This window comes from Haliotis rufescens, unplaced genomic scaffold (assembly GCF_023055435.1).
Source record: "Haliotis rufescens isolate VD_foot unplaced genomic scaffold, xgHalRufe1.0.p SCAF_32, whole genome shotgun sequence".
Taxonomy (NCBI): Eukaryota; Metazoa; Mollusca; class Gastropoda; order Lepetellida; family Haliotidae; genus Haliotis; species Haliotis rufescens.
Window position 1 is genome coordinate 3005938 of NW_025964024.1, and position 24272 is coordinate 3030209.

The following is a 24272-nucleotide window of genomic DNA, read 5'->3' on the forward strand; positions in this document are numbered from 1 at the left end:
GGATGAGTTGATGGATGGATGGGTTGATGGATGGGTTGATGGATAGGTGATGGATGGATGGGTTGATGGATGGATGAGTTGATTGATGGATGGGTTGATGGATAGGTGATGGATGGATTGATCAGTTGATGGATGGATGAGTTGATGGATGGATGGGTTGATGGATGGATGGGTTGATTGATGGATGGGTTGATGGATGGATGAGTTGATGGATGGATGGATGGGTTGATGGATTGATCGGTTGATGGATGGATTGGTTGATGGATGGAAAGGGTTGATGGATGGATGGGTTGATGGATGGATGAGTTGATGGGATGGATGGGTTGATGGATAGGTGATGGATGGATTGATCGGTTGATGGATGGATGAGTTGATGGATGGATGGGTTGATGGATTGATCGGTTGATGGATGGATGAGTTGATGGATGGATGAGTTGATGGATGGATGAGTTGATGGATGGATGGCTTGATGGATGAATGGGTTGATTGATGGATGGTTGGGTTGATGGATTGTGATAGATGAATGGGTTGATTGATGGATGGGTTGATGGATGAATGGGTTGATTGATGGATGGCTTGATTGCTTGATGGAGGATTGGGTAGATGGATGTGTTGATGAATAAAAGGATGGATGATGGGTTGATGGTTGGATGTGTTGATGGGTTCATTGATGGATATATTCATGGATGGATGTGTTAGTGTGTTATGATTTGACAAAATATAGATTGGTTGAATGGGTTGATGGATGGGTTGATGGATGGAAAGGGTTGATGGATGGATGGGTTGATGGATGGATGAGTTGATGGGATGGATAGGTGATGGATGGATTGATCGGTTGATGGATGGATGAGTTGATGGATGGATGGGTTGATGGATGGATGGGTTGATGGATTGATCGGTTGATGGATGGATGAGTTGATGGATGGAAAGGGTTGATGGATGGATGACTTGATGGATGAATGGGTTGATTGATGGATGGTTGGGTTGATGGATTGGTGATAGATGAATGGGTTGATTGATGGATGGCTTGATTGCTTGATGGAGGATTGGGTAGATGGATGTGTTGATGAATAAAAGGATGGATAATGGGTTGATGGTTGGATGTGTTGATGGGTTCATTGATGGATATATTCATGGATGGATGTGTTAGTGTGTTATGATTTGACAAAATATAGATTGGTTGAATTGGTTGATGGATGGGTTGATGGGTTATTGGATGAATTGCTTCCTGTTGTTTCACAAGCTGTGTGTGGTGTCCCTGCAGGAGGACATGGGCATGTCGTATGATGAATTGTCCGTGTACGGGAAGCTGAGGAAACAGAAGTATTGTGGGCCATACAGCATGTTCTGTAAGCTGATTCACCTCTGGCGCGACAAGCACACCCCCATCCAGGTGAGTGTCACTTTGTATGCAGTGCTGCTAGATTAGTCACCAAGGTCTAGTACAGGAGTAGCACAGACCTGTGGTTTTGTCTCTCTCGTATTGGTCATGGTTGTAGGGACAGTATTGAGTCACTAGTTGAGTGAGGACTTATCGGCTCACATGCCAAATATGATTTGGTCAGTACTTGATATCACTGCAAATAGCTTGGACTCACAACAATTTGAATCAAATTGTCCAATCAATTGTTGTGCATGATGTATTGTGAAGTATACACGTTTATGTATGGGACATGATTAATATTTTCTTATCTTGACACAACATATTGCTTTCTTCTTCACATCAAACATATAACATAGAGGGCATGTCTCCTCTACATCCAGGGCGCTCGTTGCCCTTGGTTACCAATCAGAGTTATCTGTCCTTGATCCCTCATTTTCCTTCTTGTTGCACAAGAGGATACATCAGAGCTTGCTTTTGGGTAATCATACACTTAAACATTCTTTTTACAAGTTCTTGATGAACGGAACTTCATAGTAACCTTCCTAGGTGGTTGCTACATTATACTGTTAGGCGAAAGTTATATTCGCACTGCAAATTTTGTACTTTTTTTCAGTATGTTGTCGATAGAAAATATTTCCTGCCAAATCAGGACGTGTTGTTCTGTCTATGCCATAGTCTGTCTTACAGACCCTGATACAAATATATATCAAATACAGCCCATGCAAGTCTATAATGTTTGGCAAGTCTAGATTACTGCAGTATCAGGAAATCTGAAAATGAAGAGAGTCACTGGGCTCCCATTTATTATATTTTTATTAAGATAACTGAACAACTGTTTTTATCTGTACGATATGTTCATTTCAGAGACTAGATGTTAGTCTTTCTATGCCAGTCAGGTCAAGAAGTGATCCCAACATCGACTGTCGTGGTTACAGGAAATCATGGTTGCTGTTTGGATTCATGATGTGTGGAGTGTCATATATTTTATCATCAGAGCAGGTTGTGGCCTGTCTATAGCACATCAAGAAGTGGAGGACTCACAGTCACAAAGGGAGAGTTCGATCCATGAGAGAGGCGGCAGCTTTGATTACGATCACCATGGTCTTCACATCTTCTACCCTGACTGCTTCAGCTAGGGGAGTGGCTGCCATGGCGACAACAACGTTGCTGACTGGCAATGTCCCGTCCTGTACAGACATCTTTCTGTACTCTGGATGTTCTCAAGACTCTTACAGGGCGGTCGGGTAGCCTAGTGGTTAAAGCGTTCGCTCGTCACGCCGAAGACACGGGTTCGATTCCCGACTTGGGTACAATGTGTGAAGCCCATTTCTGGTGTCCCCCGCCGTGATATTGCTGGAATATTGCTAAAAGCGGCGTAAAACCAAAATCACTCACTCACTCAAGACTCTTACACCAGCATCTGTCCCTGTCATGCATCGTCTTCCATCGGATCCCCCCTTTTCAAAACCAAATTATCTGAGAGAGAATTTTAGTATTTTTGACCCAACTAAGGCTGGGACGGGTAACTCGGGTACAGAGGTTGGAAGGGTCCTGAGTAGGACCTGGGTACCCACAGGACTACCCGGACCCGTGGTTAGTCACGTGATATGTTGTTTTATGACAAAAATTATCTAAAACTCTATGGTTACACTATAAGTCACTAATGTTCCCATTTCTTTCTGACTATGCAACCATTCCTTCTGACTTTTAGATGTTTGAATAAAGATAAAACTTCATGCAGTAAACATGACCAGATCGTTTTACACATGTATCTAAATACATTTTGCCACGGCTATGGTCATACTTTTCCAAATCGGACAGTTTGTACCTATCTCTAAATATCTACAGCGGGTACCCGGGTAGGGTCAGGTAATAGGGTGGTGGGTACCCGGGTAGTAAATTTGGACTCGTCCCGGCCCTAGACCCCACCCTTATAAACAAATGCTGTATCCTCCCTTGTGATGACCTCCATGGTCACAATGTCTTTTCCCCTGACCATGCTGGCCATGGGGACATCCACGACAACGACATTGTTGACCGTTGTTGTTTCCTGCCTGGACTGGCGCCTTCACCCTCCATCGCTACAATGAGCGTTTTGGCATCCTGGATGTCATGGTCACCAGGGCTGTCTGTCCTCCACCTGCCCATCTCTCTGTCCTGGTTGTCATGGTCACCAGGACTGTCCTCCACCTGCCCATCTCTCTATCCTGGATGTCATGGTCACCAGGACTGTCCTCCACCTGCCCATCTCTCTGTCCTGGATGTCATGGTCACCAGGACTGTCCTCCACCTGCCCATCTCTCTGTCCTGGTTGTCATGGTCACCAGGGCTGTCCTCCACCTGCCCATCTCTCTGTCCTGGTTGTCATGGTCACCAGGGCTGTCCTCCACCTGCCCATCTCTCTGTCCTGGTTGTCATGGTCACCAGGACTGTCCTCCACCTGCCCATCTCTCTGTCCTGGTTGTCATGGTCACCAGGACTGTCCTCCACCTGCCCATCTCTCTGTCCTGGTTGTCATGGTCACCAGGGCTGTCCTCCACCTGCCCATCTCTCTGTCCTGGTTGTCATGGTCACCAGGGCTGTCCTCCACCTGCCCATCTCTCTGTCCTGGTTGTCATGGTCACCAGGACTGTCCTCCACCTGCCAATCTCTCTGTCCTGGTTGCCCTTCATGGCTTGTCCACTCGGCACAGGCGTCTCCTCCACTCCACCTAGGACCTAAGTGTTCACAGGGTATCGGAATAAAGAGATTTTGAGGGATGGACAGCACCTTTGCTAACTACTGTCCAAGGGACAACTTTGGGAAGGATGTTTGGGTGTGTAAGGATGTCACAACATTTTCTGTCAAATTGTCAAGCTCTTGCTGATATACAATACAACTTGAGGCTCCGTCCACAACACTGGGATTTCAGATCGCCATAACAAGCTGCCGATGAGAGTTTGTCAAATATTATTTTTCCTATTATTCTCACCGTCAGTGTCCAGACTATTTACACACCACATTTCTGCCCCCAGATTGCAGACAAAGTCAAGTTTTTCTTCCGGTCCTACTCCATCAACCGCCACAAAATGACAGTGTTGACCCCGTCGTATCACGCAGAGGGCTACAGCCCAGATGACAACCGCTTCGATCACCGCCAGTTTCTGTACAACGCTCAGTGGCCGTGGCAGTTTGCAGCCATCGACAGAGAGGTAGAACAGTCTCCCATGAGTTATTGTTGAGTTCAGACCATCACTTGTGAGTAGTTGTTGGGTGAGGGGGGGGCAGTGGATGAATGACCAGTGACTGTCCAGCAGTGCTAATCTGCAGCATAGATCACTGTGTTGCCAATGCCAGGACGGTCAACACTATGATGAAATGTGTTTAAGTGCACAATTTAGAATTCTAAATTTTAATATTCTGCTGCTCTGTTTGTATAGTTGTTGTTTAACGCCACACTCAGCAATATTCCAGCTGTATGACGGCGGTCTGTAAATAATCGAGTCTGGACCAGACGATCCAGTGACTGACATCACGAGCATCGATCCACGCAATTGGGATATGATGACATGCATCTACCAAGTCAGCAAGCCTTATCACCCGATCCCGTTGTTCGCCTTTTACGGCAAGCATGGGTTGCTGAAGACCTATTCTAACCCGGATCTTCACGGGTCATGAGTATTCTCATGTTGATTTCACTAAAGTGCAAAATAACCTATATTAACCCGACTTGCTGCACTGTAAGAGATGATACACAAGATAATTCATACAGAGGCTATTGTATCCTCTCCTATATTTACTGTGTTAGTCTTGCCGTTGTTACCATTTTGTTATGATATGTTTAGGTTTTGGTCGTTGTAACAATCTCATTAAAATTAGATCTTAGTTCTCGCTACCGCTTAACAAAAATCTCTACCGCTAAGCAAAGATCTGAGGACATCCCATTACGGGTCACGTCAGACCGACCTTGTGCGAACTTTGACTGACCAATGGAATGACCAGTCAGAAGGCAGCCTTCTTGTGCTTTCCGGCACTAATTTCGAATTGGTGACTATGTTTTGAAACATATTTTGACAAATTCTCGATTATACAAATTTGAAACCTGAACAAAAGAACATTCTGTTTAATACTGACTTATAATGGCTAATAGATGGTCTAGATTGTATGGATTCAGTCGTTAAACACGTAACTATCGTTCAGAAATCACATTCCGACTGTCGCTTTCCTAATCTGGTAAGCGTTGTTCTGATTGGTCGGATGAAAGGTCGTTCTGACGTGACCCCTAATGGGATGTCCTCAGATCTTTGTTAAGCGGTAGCGAGAACTGAGGTCTGATTTTATTGAGATGTAGATCGTTGTAACTGGAGGCCAAGGACTACGTTGTACTGCATTAGGCCATGTAGACAGCATTAGGGATTATAGATGGCTATAATATACTGAACACAAACATTTAGTGATCATGAATATTTTGGGGATATTTGTGAAGACTGAGAACACAATTTATCATCCAAAACTGGCTCCCACAGGAGATATTGCTTGGGTGAGATCAAGTGATATCTACATTGTAGATATCGCTGCAATGAAATTGCATCGCAATGCTTTGCAGACCATTATGACGTTACAATCAACTGACATCACTAATGGCTCTGCTACTGAAGCTGTCAGCAGTACTTTTTACTCTTAGACACTGCTTATTACTGTCTTCAAAATGAAAAAGTTGGAAGAATGATGATGGATGATAAATAAAATCTCAGCCGAGTGTCTTTTGATATAAAATGTATCAACACTCGTTGAAAAAAGTGGAGTTTTACCACTTTTATCAACTCGTGTTGATATATTTGATATCAAAAGACACTCGGGTAAAATTCTCTATTTCATAAAAATATTTCCCCAAATAGTCATGATCTCCATTTTTTGTTCGGTATAGATTGATGTTCCCGGGTTTGAAATGAAATTGGTTCATGACACGTTTCTGGTTGAAAAGTTTTAGGAATCAGAAAAAGGTGGAGATGGGCTGCTTCTGTTTTGCATGTCATACAAACTCCTTCCTAGTGTGTTATTTGTTTCCAAAAGGCAAAACGGATCTCTGACTGTTGGAAGAGGAACCCTGGACTGATCCAAGCACGGAACTCTGGAAAAAGTGATGGCAGTTCCCGATCCCCTGTCAGCTCTACCCGTGGAGGAACCAAGGACTCAAACAGCACGACCAGGACAGGACAAGCCGGCAGTTCCATCATGGGAGTCACTGTGTCCACAGATGCTCCTGCTGTCCCGGTCCAACCCGAGAACACAATCACCGCCCTTCCGGATCCAGCCGTGTCCACAGATGCTCCTGCTATCCCGGTCCATCCCCAGAACACAACCACCGCCCTTCCGGAGCCTGCAGTGTCCACAGATGCTCCTGCTGTCCCAGTCCAACCCGAGAACACAGCCACCGCCCTCCCGGAGCCACTCATCAGTGTCCGGGTCTCGGCCCTCAACACAACACAGGGTGATGGGTTTACCCATGATCCACTCAGTCTTCCGGGCAGCAGGAAGAGATGTGGTCTCCAGGTGGGTGTTGCGGAAATATTTGGTTGGGGAAGTTTTAAAGTGGTAAGTCACTCCTGGAATTAATTTTGTTTGTTGTTTAATACATTACTCAGCAGTAGTCCAACTATATGAGGGGTGGTCGGGTAGCTCAGCGGTTAAAGCATTCACTCGTCACGCCGAAGACCGGGTTCGATTCCCAACATGGGTACAATGTGTGAAGCCCATTTCTGGTGTCCCCCGCCGTGATATTGCTGGAATATTGCTAAAAGCGGCGTAAAACCATACTCACTCACTCCAACTATATGAAACAGTTTGTAATAATCAAGTCTGGACCAGGCAGACAAGTGATTGATATCATAAACAACATCCCATGCCGTTGAGGTATGACCCCACACAATCAACCCAGTTATCGAGTGTGACCACTCAATCCATAGGGCCACCTTTCGCAATAAGCATAGGTTGCTGGGAACCAACTCTAACCTGGAACTAACAGACAATACGATCAAACAATCAAACATATGCAAGAATAATGCAAGTGAGTACTGTTTTTAACATACCAGTATTTATTTTGTTAGTCGATGATGTTTGCTGACACAGCCAGTGTGAAGAAAGGCAGGTGTAATCACCGTCAGGAGTCGGATCCTTCCATCCCCGGCAACCATGGACTGGTCTCGGACAAGTGGCGATGGCAGACTGATGATGGAAGAGCTAAACAGGATGTGGATAGAGTCACACTGCATTGTGGGAGGGAGATGCACTTTGACACAGTTAAGCTCCACACAGTGTTGTGTTCCTGATCAAGAGGGGTCACATAACTTGTGGCCTCGTGAGGAGCTGAATCAGAGCATATGGGTTTGTGTGTGTGTGCAGGATATATATACAGAGGTTTTCTACTTTCCCAAACAGGGTCCAACTGTCCGGCCTAGTCATCCAACTTGAGGGTACACGGGTAGCCCAGTTCTCTGTGCCGCAATTCGCTGTGCAGAGTTGTGTCCTTTGGGCACATCAGACACCTATGATTGTGGGTTTGAATCCCAGTCACCTCGATTATGTTTCAAGGTTTGTCAGCATTATACCCATGCTCATGGGTTTCACCAAAGTGGCAAATGTCTGAGACATGCATCACTTCGGTCTTTCTTCCCACATCAAGCTGACACGCTGTGATATAACTGGAATTCTGGTCAAATCTTCTTTGAACCCCCTCACCAACTCACTCACTCTCATCGCACTTAATTTGTTGTAAAACTGCACACATACCAACCAATATCTGACTTTTGCCAAGAACTCTCCGAATCTTTATGTTAAATTATTTCTATAGAAACAAGATGAAATAACGTGAACATGATTCTCTATCAGCCATGGCTAAAGTGAAGCAGTTTGCTCTTTTGAATTTTTTGTAGATGCTTAATTAATGGTTAATCTTCACACGTGCAAACATATTACCTCGGTACAAACTATCAAGAAACATGAATAATTGCTATGACGATATTGATGATTTAGTCTTCATGTTTAAAGCAGTCTTAGTCATGACTACCCACAGAGGCCCAGGCTGGGATGTGGTGCTATCAGTGGGGAATAAGAGAGAATAACAGGCTAGGAATATTACAGATTCAGGTCTCGAGAGAATTACTTTCTGGAGAATACCCGCAAATGAAGTATTTACATAGAATGATACTAAGTCTCGTTTGTTGTTTAACGCCGCACTCAGCAGTCTTCCAGCTGTTTGACGGCGGTCTGTATAAATAATCGCCTCTTACGGCAAGCACAGTCACCTTATGTATTTATCATGAATATCACAGACTGTCTTTAAGGACATACAAAATTATTGATGGTTGCTTCAACATGGTCAAGTGCAGATTATAGTCAGGAAATTTGAGTGAGAGAGTATGGTTTTACGCATCTTGTAGCAATATTCCAGCAATATCATGGCAGGGGACACCAGAAATGGGCTTCACACATTGTACCCATGTCGGGATTCAAACCCAGGCCTTCAGTGTGACAAGTGAACGCTTTAGTCACAAGGCTACCCCACCGCCCTCAGGGAGTTGGACAAAGATGCAAGATCTCATAGGAATATGTACTCAGTGTGATGTATATAGCCAGTTTCAGCAGCTAGTCCGATAACTGATTCTTTCATCTGGACCGTGTGAAATGAGAACTAAAATGCAAATATTCATAAATGACAGTAGCGGGTAACCTCGCCTAGGTGAACACTACCCAGCTGACTGTCGTTTTACATCATGACTTTTTTGTATTATCTATTATCTATCATAAACAAAATGTTTTTATGAAAAGATGTTTCATGTTTTGTCTGAAAAAAATAATTATATACTACTCAAAAATAGTTAAGGACCACTCAATTCTTTCATATTACTATAGTTAATCTGTCATATCATGACAGATTAACTACAATTTTGTTTATTTGTTGTTAAAGGCCACACTCAGCAATATTCCAGCTATATGATGGTAGTCTATAAATAATCGAGTCTGGACCAGACAATTGATAATCATAGCAATATGAAAGAATCAAGTGGTCCTCAACTTTTTATGTTGGTTTATCGGTGTCTGTTTATGCATGGTGATTTGCGGATGTGCCTGAGAATATTTTGTTATGCCTACTTGTTTGTTTTGTCTGCAAACTGTGCAGATATTCCAATACACAGACACCTTGTTAACTGGAAACTTTGTTAACGGACAGTCACCGGGACCATGTAAAACATGTTGATTTCTCCGTTGTTCTGTGTTCGACCATAGGACCATATAGTCACACGCTCTAGAATAATATATTGAGATGAAGGAATCGGAGTAAACAAGATCGTGATGAATGTATACATCTGTGCCAATAAAAGTGTGATTTCAGTTAAAACCTATGTTCTTTGTATATAGCATTAAATCTACTCATATTGACAGGACCAGTTTGTCTTGTGTAACTAAAGAGAATACTTCAAATGTTGAAGTGAATTATAGTCTGTGTGTGTGCGAGTGAGTGTGTGTGTGAGAATCGGCACTATTCAAGCTGTATCACAGTGGACTGTAAGGGACCGGTCATTTATTACACAGTGGAGGGTGTTTGCACTAATGAACTGAAAATAATTACCCTTCCCTTATACTTGTCATATTTTGGGATGACCCTCCCCATGTCGTTGTACATGTTTTTCATGACCCTTCCTGATAAGACAAAATGCAAAAAGCACTTTATTTTTTATTATTAAATGTCCATTTGTTTCATGACCCTCCCCAAATATATGTAATATTTTGTATAACCCGCCCCTCCCCCAATTCTCTCTGACTCATCCATTCCTATAATAAATGACTGGTCCCTATATTAACCAGTGGTTGATATTATGAGCAGTGGGCCAGCTCCAAGCTGAGGTCGTTGTTTGACACGCCATAGGTCAAGCCATTTTGCATGGAGGCAGTTGAACACAAAGGATTGTGATGTCTGAGGTGAGGTGAGGTGAGGTGAGGTGAGGTGAGGTGAAATGGGGTTTAACGTCGCGTCCAAGATTATTGCACTTATATAGCGACGTGCATGCACGTGTGTGTTTGTGTGGCTGTTTGTACTAGTCCGGACTGATGCCGACTTATAGTGCTAGCACACTGAGATACCATGCTGCAGTTTAACATGAATACCACACTCAGACACAGAATACTGACTCCGAGCCGACCAGTCTCTGTTTTAGCCCCTTAATTCCGAGAGCCAGGCAGGTTAACCTACCATCTTTTAACGTCTTTTTAAAATAGTTTGAGTGGGTGGCGGCCATGTCCCTATTCATCTATGAATTCAGAAAATACTCTATCCAAATCACAATAATCACCTATTGAAACTGAGGATTTGACGTCACCTACACAGAAGCTAGTATGTATAGGAAGGTATGCTATCTCCTGATGTAGACTTTATACTAATATATATTTATCTGCAAAGGATGAGGCCAAACACGACAACACAGCTACAGAACAGTCAGTTTATTTCTGATCAACTCCAGCTGACTGCGGGACCAGGAGAAGGGCATGGGGATGTTGTCCTCGGCAGTGTCCATGGAGATGTTGCGGTCAACAGCAGTGTCCATGGTGTCTATCTGTCCAGTCACATCACTGTAACATATATCAGTAGAGAGTCATGAGTGATTATTTATTTACGCCACATTTAGCAACATTCCAGCAATATCACAGCAGGGGACACCAGAAATGGACTTCCCACATTGTACCAAAATGGGGAATCGAACTCGGTTCTTCAGCATGACGAATTGTTGAGTTGTGATTTACACCACATTAAGCAATATTCCAGCAATATTCCAGCAATATCACAGCAGGGATCACCAGAAATGGGCTTCACACATTGTACTCACGTGGGGACACATATTGCACCCATGTGAGGAATTGAACCCTGGCCTTAGGGATGACGAGAGAACACTTGACCCACTAGGCTACCCCACAGTCCCAAACTGTCCTGTGTTATGTTCTGTCGAGACGAACCAACAATAGGTAATTAATGCAAAATTATAGAAAAAAATTATATCCACCATTAAATGGTTAAAGCCGGAGAAATCACTCGAAAAAGTTGATTTCAGAAGCAGAATCAACAGATTCTCATGATTTCTCCATTAAAGACCGAAAGTGGCTGTACAGGCAGGCAAATCCTTAAGGTGTGACATGGCCAAGCCTGCCATGTTTGTGAAATGTTCCAATTCCCAACTTACTCCGCATCTCCTTGATCTGCTGAAGCACTCTGCTCTACATCCTCAGCTCCACTGTTCCTTGCATCAAGGTCAAGGTCAAGGTCAAGGTCCAGATATAATGTGTTTACGTCCTGACATGGAAGAATCCCCACAGGAATGTGTTGCCAAGCAACAGAGGCTGAAACCATCAATGGGACAATGGTTTAGAAAATTAATAGCATACTAGACTTTTCATGCCACTACTTCTTGTTATCGGACATAATTAACCGTAATTTGCATTTGGAGAAATGAGAAAATGTCCAACATGAATGTTTCTTACCGGAACATTTTTTCCACTGGGACTTGGGGGACCTTTTGCACACAATCTGGTGTGTAGCTGGACTATCCTGCAGTAAGTCTGAAAGTATCATACAAAATTACCAGCAAGCATCCAAAGTGACAGAGTTCTACACAGAGCTAATAATCCCATAATAACTTGCAGCTCAGCTATATGATCAATCGCTCCCCACGACAAGAAACAACCCCCCTACCCCTCCACGCCCACGCCCACGCCCACGCCCACGCCCACAACCACATCCACCAACTCAGACACTCACCTGCCACAGAGAACAACTGTACTTGAGGCCTGGCTTCCATTGACCTTGACCTTTTGTTTCCCCGGCTTGCCGACTTCCTGTTTCGGAGAAGTATCTGGACCAGTTCGTTCAGCCTCTCTGCCGCCTCCACTGTCAACAGTGAGTTCTCACGACTTGCAAACCTGCGGAATAATAGCACCTATACTATACTCCACCCATTTGACAATGCACAATCAGCATGATGTGTTTACAGCCATGTTTACATGTGTTATAAGTGTGACCTACTTACGCTGTCAGCAGGTCATGTGTGTAGATGTTCGGATGCTTGAGACACTTCTGTAGTAGCGGGAGCTCACACAGCGCCACCTGGTGGCTGAACAGTGACTCTGACCTGCCCGATGGGACTGAAGAAAATGTCAACATATGATTCATGTCAGTCATACACACAAGTGTGTGAAATAATTTATCAACAGTACGAGCCAGTCATGCTGGATAGAAAATATTTACCTAACCAACTGTAGATCTAAGTAGCCAGTTCTTTCACGACCAAATACAAAGAGAAATCTGTTAGCAGAGACAGTGTTGTTTCAAGTTTCAACAATTTCTTAGTTAATATCAAACAGGTTTCTGTCACCTGTGACTAGACAAGGGACCATCACAAGCATGACTAATCAATCAATCGAGTTTATTTCGTAATTCAGGCCACAAGGCCCATAGAACAGTTGTAAGATAAATAACATTTTAGGTCACATGTCCATAGTATCACATCTCTGTTGATCTCACTTGAAATAATTTACATAATTATAAAGCTATCAAGCGTAGTACATTAATATCACACGACTTAAACAATGATACAGTACATCCTCAATCTCATTAAAATCAGATCTTAGTTCTCGCTACCGCTAAACTTTGATCTGATTTTAATTGAGATTGGTACATCCTTGAAATATGAGGAGGTGAAATGGGGTTCAACGTCGCGTCCAAGATTATATATTACACTTATATAGCGACGTACATACACGTGTGTGGCTGCTTGTACTAGTCGGGACTGATGCCGATTTATAGTGCTAGCTCACTGAGATACTATGTCTCAGTTTAACATGAATACCCCACTCAGACTTCCGAGTCGACCAGTCCTTGTTTTAGCCCATTAAAGCCAAGCACCAGACAGGGTAACAACAAGTACCATATCTTAACACTATGACGCGGCCAGGGATCAAACCGTGGACTTTCCTCTCTCCGGTCCTATACCACTAGACCACAGATGCGGTCCTTGAAATCAGAAATCAGCCCTTTAAAATCCTGTTACGAACACTTTTTGCAGGAATTTTGAATAAACATATTATAGTTCAACTGGATAGAAAATTAAATACCGGTAAGCTACTCTAGCTATCTTGATTAAAGAAAATAAAGAAGTTGTGGGCTACTGGGCAGGCGCTTATTCTGCATGCTGCATAAAGACATAACAGACATTGTGAACAAACAATCACTGTTTTCTTTCAGGACCACCAAGGACTGAAGGACCACAGTCGTTTAGAACAAAACTAAGACTGTGAGACTTACATGATATAGTATAGGGACAGACTAGGGTCTGCAGCCATACATGCACCAGTCTGTTCCAATGAGATGCCTCACTTGAGACGGCAGATGCGAGATGTTCAATTAAACATGGTGTGAGGCGGAGATTGTTGACTTCCTGCAGGAGAGGTCGCCAGAACACTGCCAGAACCCATGCTAGTTTATTACTGGTGGGGCCTGAAGAGAAGGGAGATACTATGTCAGTCGAGTGGGGTGGCACGTAGTCCTGTGTACTGTGCACAGGTCACAAACCAAGTGAAGTTAAACAACATCGGTCATGGAGAATAGTTGGATAGGTGTTCGGCAGCTTGACTCCTTAGAGTTTTTAGGGCTTCTGATCTGCCTACACTGAAGCACATGTAACATAAATATTTGCCTCTGTTGGCCCAGCCGTAAATGGGTACCCGGTAGGGTTAGATGGTAATGTAACAGTAAACCTTGTAGTGCCTCACAAACAGGTATGGTGTATGATAATTGTTTTGACTGTGACAGACAAAAGAATAGATTTTCTTATTTCTTATATATGTGAGATAGTGTTTCCCCAGGGACAACCTACAGTCTGCAGTGATGCCCATGTGAGCAAGTTGTTCCTCCGTGGGCAGCAGACATCCAGGTTCCAGCAGCAGGACCAGAGTACTCTCCCTTGGAGGACGAAGCACAGCATCACAAGAAATGCACAAACACATAACATACTCGATTAACTATAATGGTCAGCAATAAGATCACCCTTCTAAAAACATCCCAATCGCCTCCCTTTTAAATCACCCGACTCTCCTTTTTAGATTTCGTTTTGAGGAAATGTGTCTCAAAATGACTAATATTGTTGTGTACTTTCTTTGATATCTACAAAATGCCTCCCTCCTCACTTTGAGGAAACATGATGCTCCCTGAATACTGCTGAATAACTCAAACTGGTCTAAACAAGTAACTAGCAATACAACATTTCATCATGTTGAATTTAGAACAGTTTTAAATAGACTTTGAAAGGCATTTGGAAGTGATACACATGAGGAAGAGAATTAATAGATGTCAACGTCTTTATTATGAAGAATGTTTCGGAGAATATACGTACTCCTTCATCAGGTGAATAAAAAGCATTGCAAACAATGTGTTAACTACATCTAGCACATAAGTCATTGTACCATTGCATCAATGTTATCAACACAACACAATTAAAACCAAGAACAGTTTTGGAACATGGCTACTGAAAAGACTACTTACATGCAACTTATAATACTACTTGCACATCCACTGATAATACTACTTGCATAGATACTGATAATACTACTTGCACGCCTACAGAGAATTCTACTTGCACGCCTACAGAGAATTCTACTTATATGGCTACTGATATACTACTTACATAGCTACCGGCAATACTACCTACACTGCTACTTATAATATTACTTGCACATCCACTGATAATACTACTTATCTAGCTACTGATAATACTACTTACATGGCTACTGATACTACTACATGCAGGGCTACTGATAATACTAATTACAGGCCTACTGAAGAGACTACTTACACACCTACTTATAATACTACTTGCATGGCTACTGATAATACTACTTGCATGGCTACTGATAATACTACTTACATGCAACTTATAATACTACTTGCATGGCTACTGATAATACTACTTACATGCAACTTATAATACTTCTTGCATGGCTACTGATAATACTACTTGCACTTGTACTTATAATTCTACCTGCATGTCTACAGAAAATTCTACTTACACAGCTACTGATAATACTTTCTTCATCTCTTGCAACACCTTCTGACCTTCTTCACCTGTCTGAATGTCGCTCACATCAAATGTCTTCCCAGCTAGCTCCTGAAGATATAGTTCATATGGTAGCAGGTTACAGTACGATCATGATGACAAGAAATGATAGGACTCCAATAAGACACAGGCAGCTATCTCACCTGGAAGCGTATCTGTTGATACGCAATGATGAGCCGGGCAGCCTGTTCCTCACAGCCTTTCTCTCTCATCACATCCGCCATTACTGGGTACTCCAACTAGAAAAAGACAATGTGCAAATAACTCACAATGTGAACACATATGGAACTATCACTCTTTGAAAACAATCACTGAAAATAGAGACATATTATGCATTTTTTTATGTCATATCAGGCAAAATTTTAATTTTTAATATTTAATATTTTTTAATTTATTTTATTTTTTAAAGTATTATGGTTATTTATTCTACCCCCATTGTGGGATCATTAGTGTAAATATTACCTATGAAGGTAGAAGAATGAATGTAAGGACATTTCCATATGACATCACATTACTCTGTTGTGGAGAACAATATCATGTGATGTCATCAACTGTTCATGACATCACAAAGTGATAACATTATGTCATCTGAACTCTAGACTTTGGTCGTCTAAGGACCAGTGATTCGCTGTGCAGAGTTGCGTCCCTTGGGCACGCCAGAAACCTATGATTGTGGGTCAATCTCATTAAAATCAGATCTCAGTTCTCACTACCGCTAAACAAAGATCTGAAGACATCCCATTAGGGGTCACGTCAGAATGACCTTTCATCCGACCAATCAGTGCGTCGCTTACTAGATTATGAAAGTGACAGTTGGAATGTGATTTCTAATCATGCAATCTCAAAAACTTTAACATGTATTCTGAACGATAGTTACGTGTTTAACGGCTGAATCCTTACAATCTAGGCCATCTATCAGCCATTCCAGAATGTTTTTTTGTTCAGGTTTCAAATTTGTAATCGAGAATTTGTCAAAATATGTTTCGAAGCGTAGTCGCCAATTTGAAATTTGTGCTGTAAAGCACGAGAAAGCTGCCTTCTGATTGGTCATTTTTTCAATTCAAGAAGGCCTCTATTTTCACTGGTTAGTTATCCTCTTTTACACTCTTGCCATTTGGCTTGTGCAACATTGTTAAAATAAACATCTATGTATAGATGCCTTAGTTAAAAGAAAGGCATGCAACAATTTTTTTAAGTGCATAATTTATCCATCATCAAACCTTCTGAATGTTCACTTACCATCTCTTTAGCCTGGAAGCGAATCTTCCTGTACGACTTCATCCTCTTTGACATAGATTTTACAGATGCTTTTGTCAGTTTACTTTTGGTATCCTGGATTCTGCTTGACGTGTTCCTGGGAACAAGTTGTCGCTCCCAGAAATTGTGCTGAAATCAATCATTACCATATTGGTACAGGATAGATCACTGGCGCTGGAAAGAGGGAATCGATGTTCTATCCTCAGGTGATGGGTTTCAGGACACTTAAGAAACATTCGTAGTTTTCTCGTTAATCACAAGAACAACCGTAAAACATCTCACTCACTCATAAAAGATAACTTTATCTTAAAAACAAGCCATAATCTGATTATTTACAATGTCTGTGTGATGCCACACCCCTCGAGTAATCGCGATAAACATGGCCGTGCAAAACTGTATGATAATTGAAAACACATAATCCAACAATATTACTAGGGGTAGAATGTATTTTGATAGATGTTAATAAATACAGGTTAACAAAATTTTCAAAAGCAACTGGGGTTTAGACCAACTGGATCTACCACAGGAACTACAAATGTTGAAGGAGCCAACGCTTTAACCTCTCAGGTACCTCACCACCCCTGTGAACATCTGAGGATATCTTAGTAAAAGAAAACTGCTGCAAAACACTCATACTATACCCGCCATCTGTTTTGATGCAGATACTGTGGTGCTCAGAAACAACAGCATGTATAAAATATCCACAAGAACATAATAGTGTTGCTTTATCTTTTTGCATTTGGAACTCCCTGTTGATATTCCTTTTCGACATCCAGAAATCAGATATGCTTATCTGAATGCTTTGCTCACTCATATCAAGAATTTAGAAATTAGAAGTCTCGGTGGTGAATGCCACAACATGCAGACATATCGTATCGGAGCAAACAATCTGATTTTAATGAGATAGTGTGTGGAGGTGTATTGTGGTTGAAGGTGTGATTTGTCACATCGTTACAACATACGGCTGGATTACTGCTTAAAGAAGAGAATAACCGCCCTGGGTGGGGTAGGAAACTGACAAGGGAAGGGTGCTATAAAAAACATACACAAGTTAAATTTGATTTCAAGGATCGTGCGGTAGTGAACGGACATTTCAATAAAAGTTTTCAATAAAGTTACAATGCACTTGTAAATTCCTTCTATGCTACTGGTTTCTGTAATATACATAAGAAAATTTGGAATGTCATACATTTCAGCCTTAGAAGGGGGCGCTTATAACAATTACTTAAAGATTGGTCAAGAATTTGGTCGTTCCGCTAACTGGAGCAGGGCACTTAATAGGCAAATACAGTAACCTACTCACTCACTGTCAAAGAGAATCAGTGTAGCTACTAACCTTGAGCCATTCAACAGCCCACTGCGTTCCCCGGGCCAGGACGTCGAGGGAGGGCATCGCACGGTGAGTTCCTTCATGACGCAGGGACACTATCCACTCCGGGATGCCGATCTATCAACACACAAAACACACTTTGAACCTCAGTAGTGGCATCTTTAAAATGGGAGCAATACTGGATTTTCTGCTCCAATCAGTTATCACATGACAAATGTGTCTGAGCTCCAGGTCTTTTAGGTAATGGAAGCAAAGTCAACTGTAGAACTAAATAATAACATGTTGTTTTGTTGTTTGCTCGTTGTTAAACGCCACACTCAGCAATATTCCAGCTACATGATGGCAGTCTGTAAATAATCGAGTATGGACCAGACAATCCAGTGATTGACATTATTAGCATCAATCTACTCCATCGGGATACGACGACATGCATCAACCAGGTCAGCGAGGCTAACCACCCGATCCCGTTAGTCGCCTCTTACAACAAGCATGGGTGAACTGATAACAACAAGACTGACCTCTTCCCCGATGCGATGGATGGGGAGAGCCACATTGTTCTTGTCCTGCTGGTAGCGGTCAGTGATGAAGTTCACACATCTGCAAATGAAGGGACGTATTCATACAATCCTCTTGAGTGAGTGATAACTGATTAATGTAACATCAATTACTGACAAATGTCATATCAATTACTGACAAATGTCATATCAGTTACTGACAAATGTCATATCAATTACCGCTTAATGTCACATCAATTACTGATAAATGTCATATCTATTATTGCTTAGTGTCGCACCCGTTATTAATGGCAACCATCTTCTTGAAAATATTTCTGTAAATCTTCTATATAGGAGGGGGGAATGTTTTTTCATGCTGCAGTCAACCCTATCACAAAATCAAATCGGCCTCTTAATATCATACAAGTCTGGGCCAGACAAAATGGTGGTTGGTAGTCTGAGCAACAATCCACTCTTCTCGGGTATGGCAACACAATGAATCGATATTGACACATACTATATACAGCAACATTTTAGTCAAGTATGACAAGCATGGGGCACTGAGGGCTTAGTCTTCCATAGAAGTCCCGTTGGGGAGCTGAACACATGAAATAGTTTCTGCTCTGTGGACTAACAGTGTTAGGCAAAAGACCTGGATCGCAGATATGGCAGTTAATTTGCAATATTCCTCTAGTGACCTTTTGCAATACTCCTCCTAGCAGTGACCTATTGTAATATTCCTCCAGTGACCTTTTGCAATACTCCTCCTAGGAGTGGCCTATTGTAATATTCTTCCAGTGACCTTTTGCAATACTCCTCCTAGCAGTGGGCTATTGTAATATTCCTCCAGTGACCTTTTGCAATACTCCTCCTAGCAGTGACCTGTTGTAATGTTTTTTAATGTTGATTGGAATGTGTGGAGTAATCCTGTTTGTATCAGACCACTATTTCAGTCATGATAGGGGGTGCTTGTAAACATTACTTACGGACTGGTCTAGAAGTTGGTCAGTGGGTGTTAATGAAGCAGGGCACTTAATACAGTGAATACGGTATATGTATTTACTTGTGAGATGGCTTTGTTCTCTCTTTGTTTGCAGTTGATAGAGACTGCATACAATGGATTTGATCAATTAGTAACCAAATCGTTAACACAGTAGTTACTTCATTTTTTTATAATATTCCCTTTTTTCTAATCCACAAAACACTGCAAAGTGTTTTGGCATATATACAAAATAAATTTAAACTATTTTTATATTTTTTCTGATTTCGATATTTAGCTCCTGTCTGTCAAATCCATAAACTACTAAAGAAATTTAGTGTTGCCCGACCTTCCCAACTTTATATAGGCCAAACTGGGTTGCCTAGTCTTAATGACAGACTTGCTGTTGTTACACACCTGATGAGTGCGAGGGCATATCCCTGGCGGACCTTGTACTCGGAGAGGTGTTCCGACTCCCCCTGGTGGAGACGATGGTCGATCTGTGCCGTGATCAGATCAGCTGTGCAGTTGACAGACACGGGCAGATGCGAGTCACACCTGTAAAAGTATTTTTTGGTTTTTGCTGATTGTTGTTTAATGCCACACTCAGCAATATTCCAGCAATATGATGGTGTTCTGTAAATAATCAAGTCTGGACCAGACAATCCAGTGATTGACATTATGCGCATCGATCCACACAATTGGGATACAATGACATGCATCAACCAAGTCAGCAAGTCTGACTACCTAATCCCGTTAGTCGCCTCTTACGACAAGCATAGTCACCTTTTACAGCAAGCATGGGTTGCTGAAGACCTATTAAAGGTACCGTCGGAAACTGGTTCAGTATATCACCTAACTGACATACCACTTTCCTGACACTGACTGGGTATGGACATGATGGAGAATTCTAGTTTTTTATGTTATCTCCTCAGTGGGTTACAAATCTGTAAAAGTCAACTTCATATTAATGTACCATGTGACACCTTTTGGCCACACCTGCTGTTGCTTGAGATGCACATAGTCAGAAACTTGATGTACAATTGTATTTCTATTCTATGAAGAAATATGGCATCACAGTGGGTCATCACAGAAAGAAGGTCCAGATGGGTTTTACAGACTTGGATAAAATGACCAAAAAACAACATCAAAAGATCAATCTAAAATGTTAACAGAAAACAACAATATAATACTGCTTAGCTTAAAATAAAAAAATGAATTAAATAAAAATAATATCACGACCCTCTGGGTTTTACTGCCTACTGACTAAAGGCCCTAACGTTACTTCCTATTGACCACCGAGAAGATCAGGGTTAGAATTGACCTTCAGCAACCAATGCTTATTGTAAGACGTGACAAACAGGATTGGGTGGTTGATGCATGTCATCGTATCACAACTGTGTAGATCGATGCTCATGATGTCAATCACTGGATTGCCTGGTCTTGACTTGAATAGTACCAGACTGCCATCATACAGCTGAAATATTGCTGAGTGCCGCATTAAACAACAAACAGACACACTGACAAATGACCATCACGAAAGCTCAAAGTGACATTTACCATAGTGGTTGGTTGGTTGGTTTGTTGTTTAACGCTGCACTCAGCAATATTCCAGCTATATGACGGCGGTCTGTAAATAATCAAGTCTGGACAAGACAATCCAGTGATTGATATCATGAGCATCGATCCATGCAATTGAGATCGATGACATGTATCAACCAAGTCAGCGAGCCTGACCACCCGATCCTGTTAGTCACCTCTTACGACAAGCATAGTCGCCTTTTACGGCAAGCATGGGTTGCTGAAGACCTATTCTACCCTGGAATCTTCACGGGTCATTTACCATAGTGATGAGTACTGGTTGGGTGCCGACCGACCAAGGATCAAGGTGTAAGTAGATATGTGAAGTTAGTGTTGGTTCAAACATAAGAGTGAAACTCACACAAAGTTATCTTCAATTTTTAGTCAGGGTTACTGAGGGCATCTGGTATGTTTCGTTTAAATTTCTTGTTCAGGCTATAAACATGATAAATATAAACAGACTAAATGTACAGTAATTGATATTTGATATACAAAATTGAATAAGTCATTGCTTGAGAGTGTCACTAACTGGCCCACAATAATATAAATAATGTCTCTTTGTACCATATTGCATGATGTATCCTTCCTTAAATATATGCAATCACCCATTGACATACATAAATACTGCACATAACATGCAGAAGTAAACAGTCACCTTGTTTTCCACACAGTGATCTGGTCGAGGGCTTGCTGCTGTGTGTCCGTTCTCTCACTGTAAAGTTTCTTGTAGACATCCACAAATTCATCTCTGCAAAGAAGATAATGTATTTTTTCACATGACACTAATTGTCTTATCATAGCACATGTCATGCATACACAATTCCCTCCCGATACTGTGGGTGCCAACCCTCTTGTCGTATGCCAGATGCTGTGTCGTATTCTGGATGCAACAGTGCAGTGCGCTGGGTGCCATGAAATGTTTATCTGGTCCACAGATGCCAATATTTCAAAAGTTGAAATATATTTTACATTCTGTTTGCTTGCATGAAAAGCAATCAAATATTTAGCCCTCAGCTTATGAGCATGCATTCTATGTGAAATTCCTTGTCTAATTTACTTGTACTAGCTGTGTACACTGAGTTCTTTAACTGGATGCCATGACGAATTAAGTGACATGCTAGATGTATAGAGAGGAGGGTTGGCCTCCTCTATACCATGTATACTAAGTACGAAGCACATTAAGACTTTACTAACAAATACAACGATTACAATCATCCATATGATAAAGCCTGTCTGGCCATATCAAATATAGAGGCTAGATTCCACATGCATGAGTATGCTGCTGACACATTTTCAAATCTTCATACCAATCTCTTCCATAATCACTATCTCCAAATGAGAACATTTTATTTCAACGAAAAAGAATAGTGAACGAGGATTCCAGGATTAATGAATGGTGGTGTTTTTGTGGGCTGTCATCTGGTTTTCCAAAACATGTGACAACATTTTGTATTCAATCACCGAGTCCGACCACCGGTATTCTCGGTATAAATAAGTTAGGTATTCAAACAACCATATCCAATTTCTGTTTCTCAAAAGTGAGATATTGTTCTCAGTCAAATTTTGCTTATGGCTCGCCTGTGGAGGTGTGGTCTAGGGGTGCAACGAATACACTATGAGCCGAATACGACTAGTATCATGAATATAGGGTAACGAATATGAATATTTATTCATGATTACAATAAAAAGTCAGCAGTTGGTGTATTATTTTTTATATTAGGTGAACGAATAACAACATAAATTATTTGACATAGTTTGTTTATTATTTATTCATTATACATTTATATACTGCACTTATCCAGGTACTAGTATCTGCTCAAATGTGACAATGACCGGTGACCACAATACTGTCAAATTAAATATATAAGAGTGTTGTCTATGAAGAAATCTATGCATGTAATATATTTTGAGGGATATTGTAAGGGACAAGGTATGTAAATGCTCATGGCTGCATATTCAAACATATTTGATTCTAGTCATCACGAATAATGAATTCAATTCATGAATGGATAAGGTTCGATTCACTAAATACGCGAGTCAATCATAACAGCCCTAGTGTGGTCAGATCTCCAGGCAGAGAGGTATCATATTGGAGCAAAAGAACTGGGCCGTTACACAAAGCTATCTCAGCACTAAGATGAACATAACTCCCATAGTTACATAACATATGATAGTCGTAGCGCTAAGATCGCTTTGTCGAACCACGGACCGGTTATACAATTAAGTCTGTGGTGGAACAGGGCCCTGGTTTAACGTTTAATTGTTTAACGCCACACTCAGCAATATCTCAGCTGTATGATGGCAGTCTGTAAATAATCATGTCTAGGCCATGCAATCCAGAAATTCAAATCATGAGCATCGTTCTACGCAATTGGTATACAATCAACCTGGATGCCGTTGTACAAAGGGATCTTAGCGCTAAGGTGAGCGTAACTCCCATACCTTAACATAGACTTACGACTGTCGTAGTGCTAAGGTTGTTTTGTACAACGACACCCTTGTCAGCAAGCCTGACCACCCAATTAAATCCAGTTAGTTGCCCCTTATGACAGGCATGGGTTGCTGAATACCAATTTTAACCCTCATCTTCACAGTTGTTCACAGTTGTGGTGTTTATACAGTTGCTCGTTAATGAAAACTAAAATTCAAACTGCCCGACATTAATGTGAATTTGTGAACGAGTCATCAAATTTTGCTGTGAAGGGGTCTGTCCAAATAAAGTTTGAACGATTTGACCAAATCACGTCTTTAGCGCTAAGGGAAGCAACTCTGGACAGAGCGATGTGCCGAAGAGGACTGGGAACATCACTTCAACTTGACCTATCTACATACGTTCACTCTGCAGAGTCATGAACAATTGTGTACGACCTAGCTCACATAAATTAGACCACAAGCGGTAAAATAGCCACATTTTCAAAGAGCTGTTGTATTTACCGGCAAATCCACGGAACAACGTGTTTATTCATGGAAGCTGACATGATGGATCTCGCAACTTCTCGAAATGTACAAAAAGATGAAGTTACCCAAACGGTTTTAGAGTTATGCTGGAAATGTTGTGTAGATCATTCTCACTAGGTTAAAGGTACTTATGCAACAACATAGATTACGCACA

At 41.7% G+C, this 24272-nt stretch overlaps 2 protein-coding genes across 3 annotated transcripts in view; one reads left to right on the forward strand and one right to left on the reverse strand.

Moving 5' to 3' along the window:
* The window catches only part of LOC124152099 (glutamine-dependent NAD(+) synthetase-like), a 45800-nt gene extending 36039 nt beyond the window's left edge, over positions 1 to 9761 (forward strand). For both annotated transcript variants that reach the window (XM_048380679.1, XM_046524851.2), the window contains 4 exons: positions 1265 to 1393; positions 4399 to 4575; positions 6437 to 6916; positions 7471 to 9761. In XM_048380679.1, coding sequence (XP_048236636.1) covers positions 1265 to 1393; positions 4399 to 4575; positions 6437 to 6916; positions 7471 to 7692 — 1008 coding nt within the window. In that variant the 3' untranslated portion in view covers positions 7693 to 9761. The remainder of the gene's footprint in view (positions 1 to 1264; positions 1394 to 4398; positions 4576 to 6436; positions 6917 to 7470) is intronic.
* Positions 9762 to 10832: 1071 nt separating this feature from the next.
* Positions 10833 to 24153, reverse strand: LOC124152098 (ribosomal biogenesis protein LAS1L-like). The gene is made up of 15 exons (XM_046524850.2): positions 24095 to 24153; positions 21816 to 21908; positions 19997 to 20137; positions 18625 to 18703; positions 18113 to 18223; positions 16759 to 16905; positions 15663 to 15758; positions 15473 to 15570; positions 14284 to 14369; positions 13713 to 13904; positions 12439 to 12553; positions 12171 to 12331; positions 11894 to 11971; positions 11596 to 11752; positions 10833 to 10990 (listed from the first exon to the last, which is right to left on the reverse strand). Exons 1-15 carry the CDS (start codon positions 24136 to 24138, stop codon positions 10846 to 10848), a joined length of 1743 nt encoding a protein of 580 aa, XP_046380806.2. The 5' UTR covers positions 24139 to 24153; the 3' UTR covers positions 10833 to 10845.
* Between the last annotated feature and the right edge of the window lie 119 nt (positions 24154 to 24272).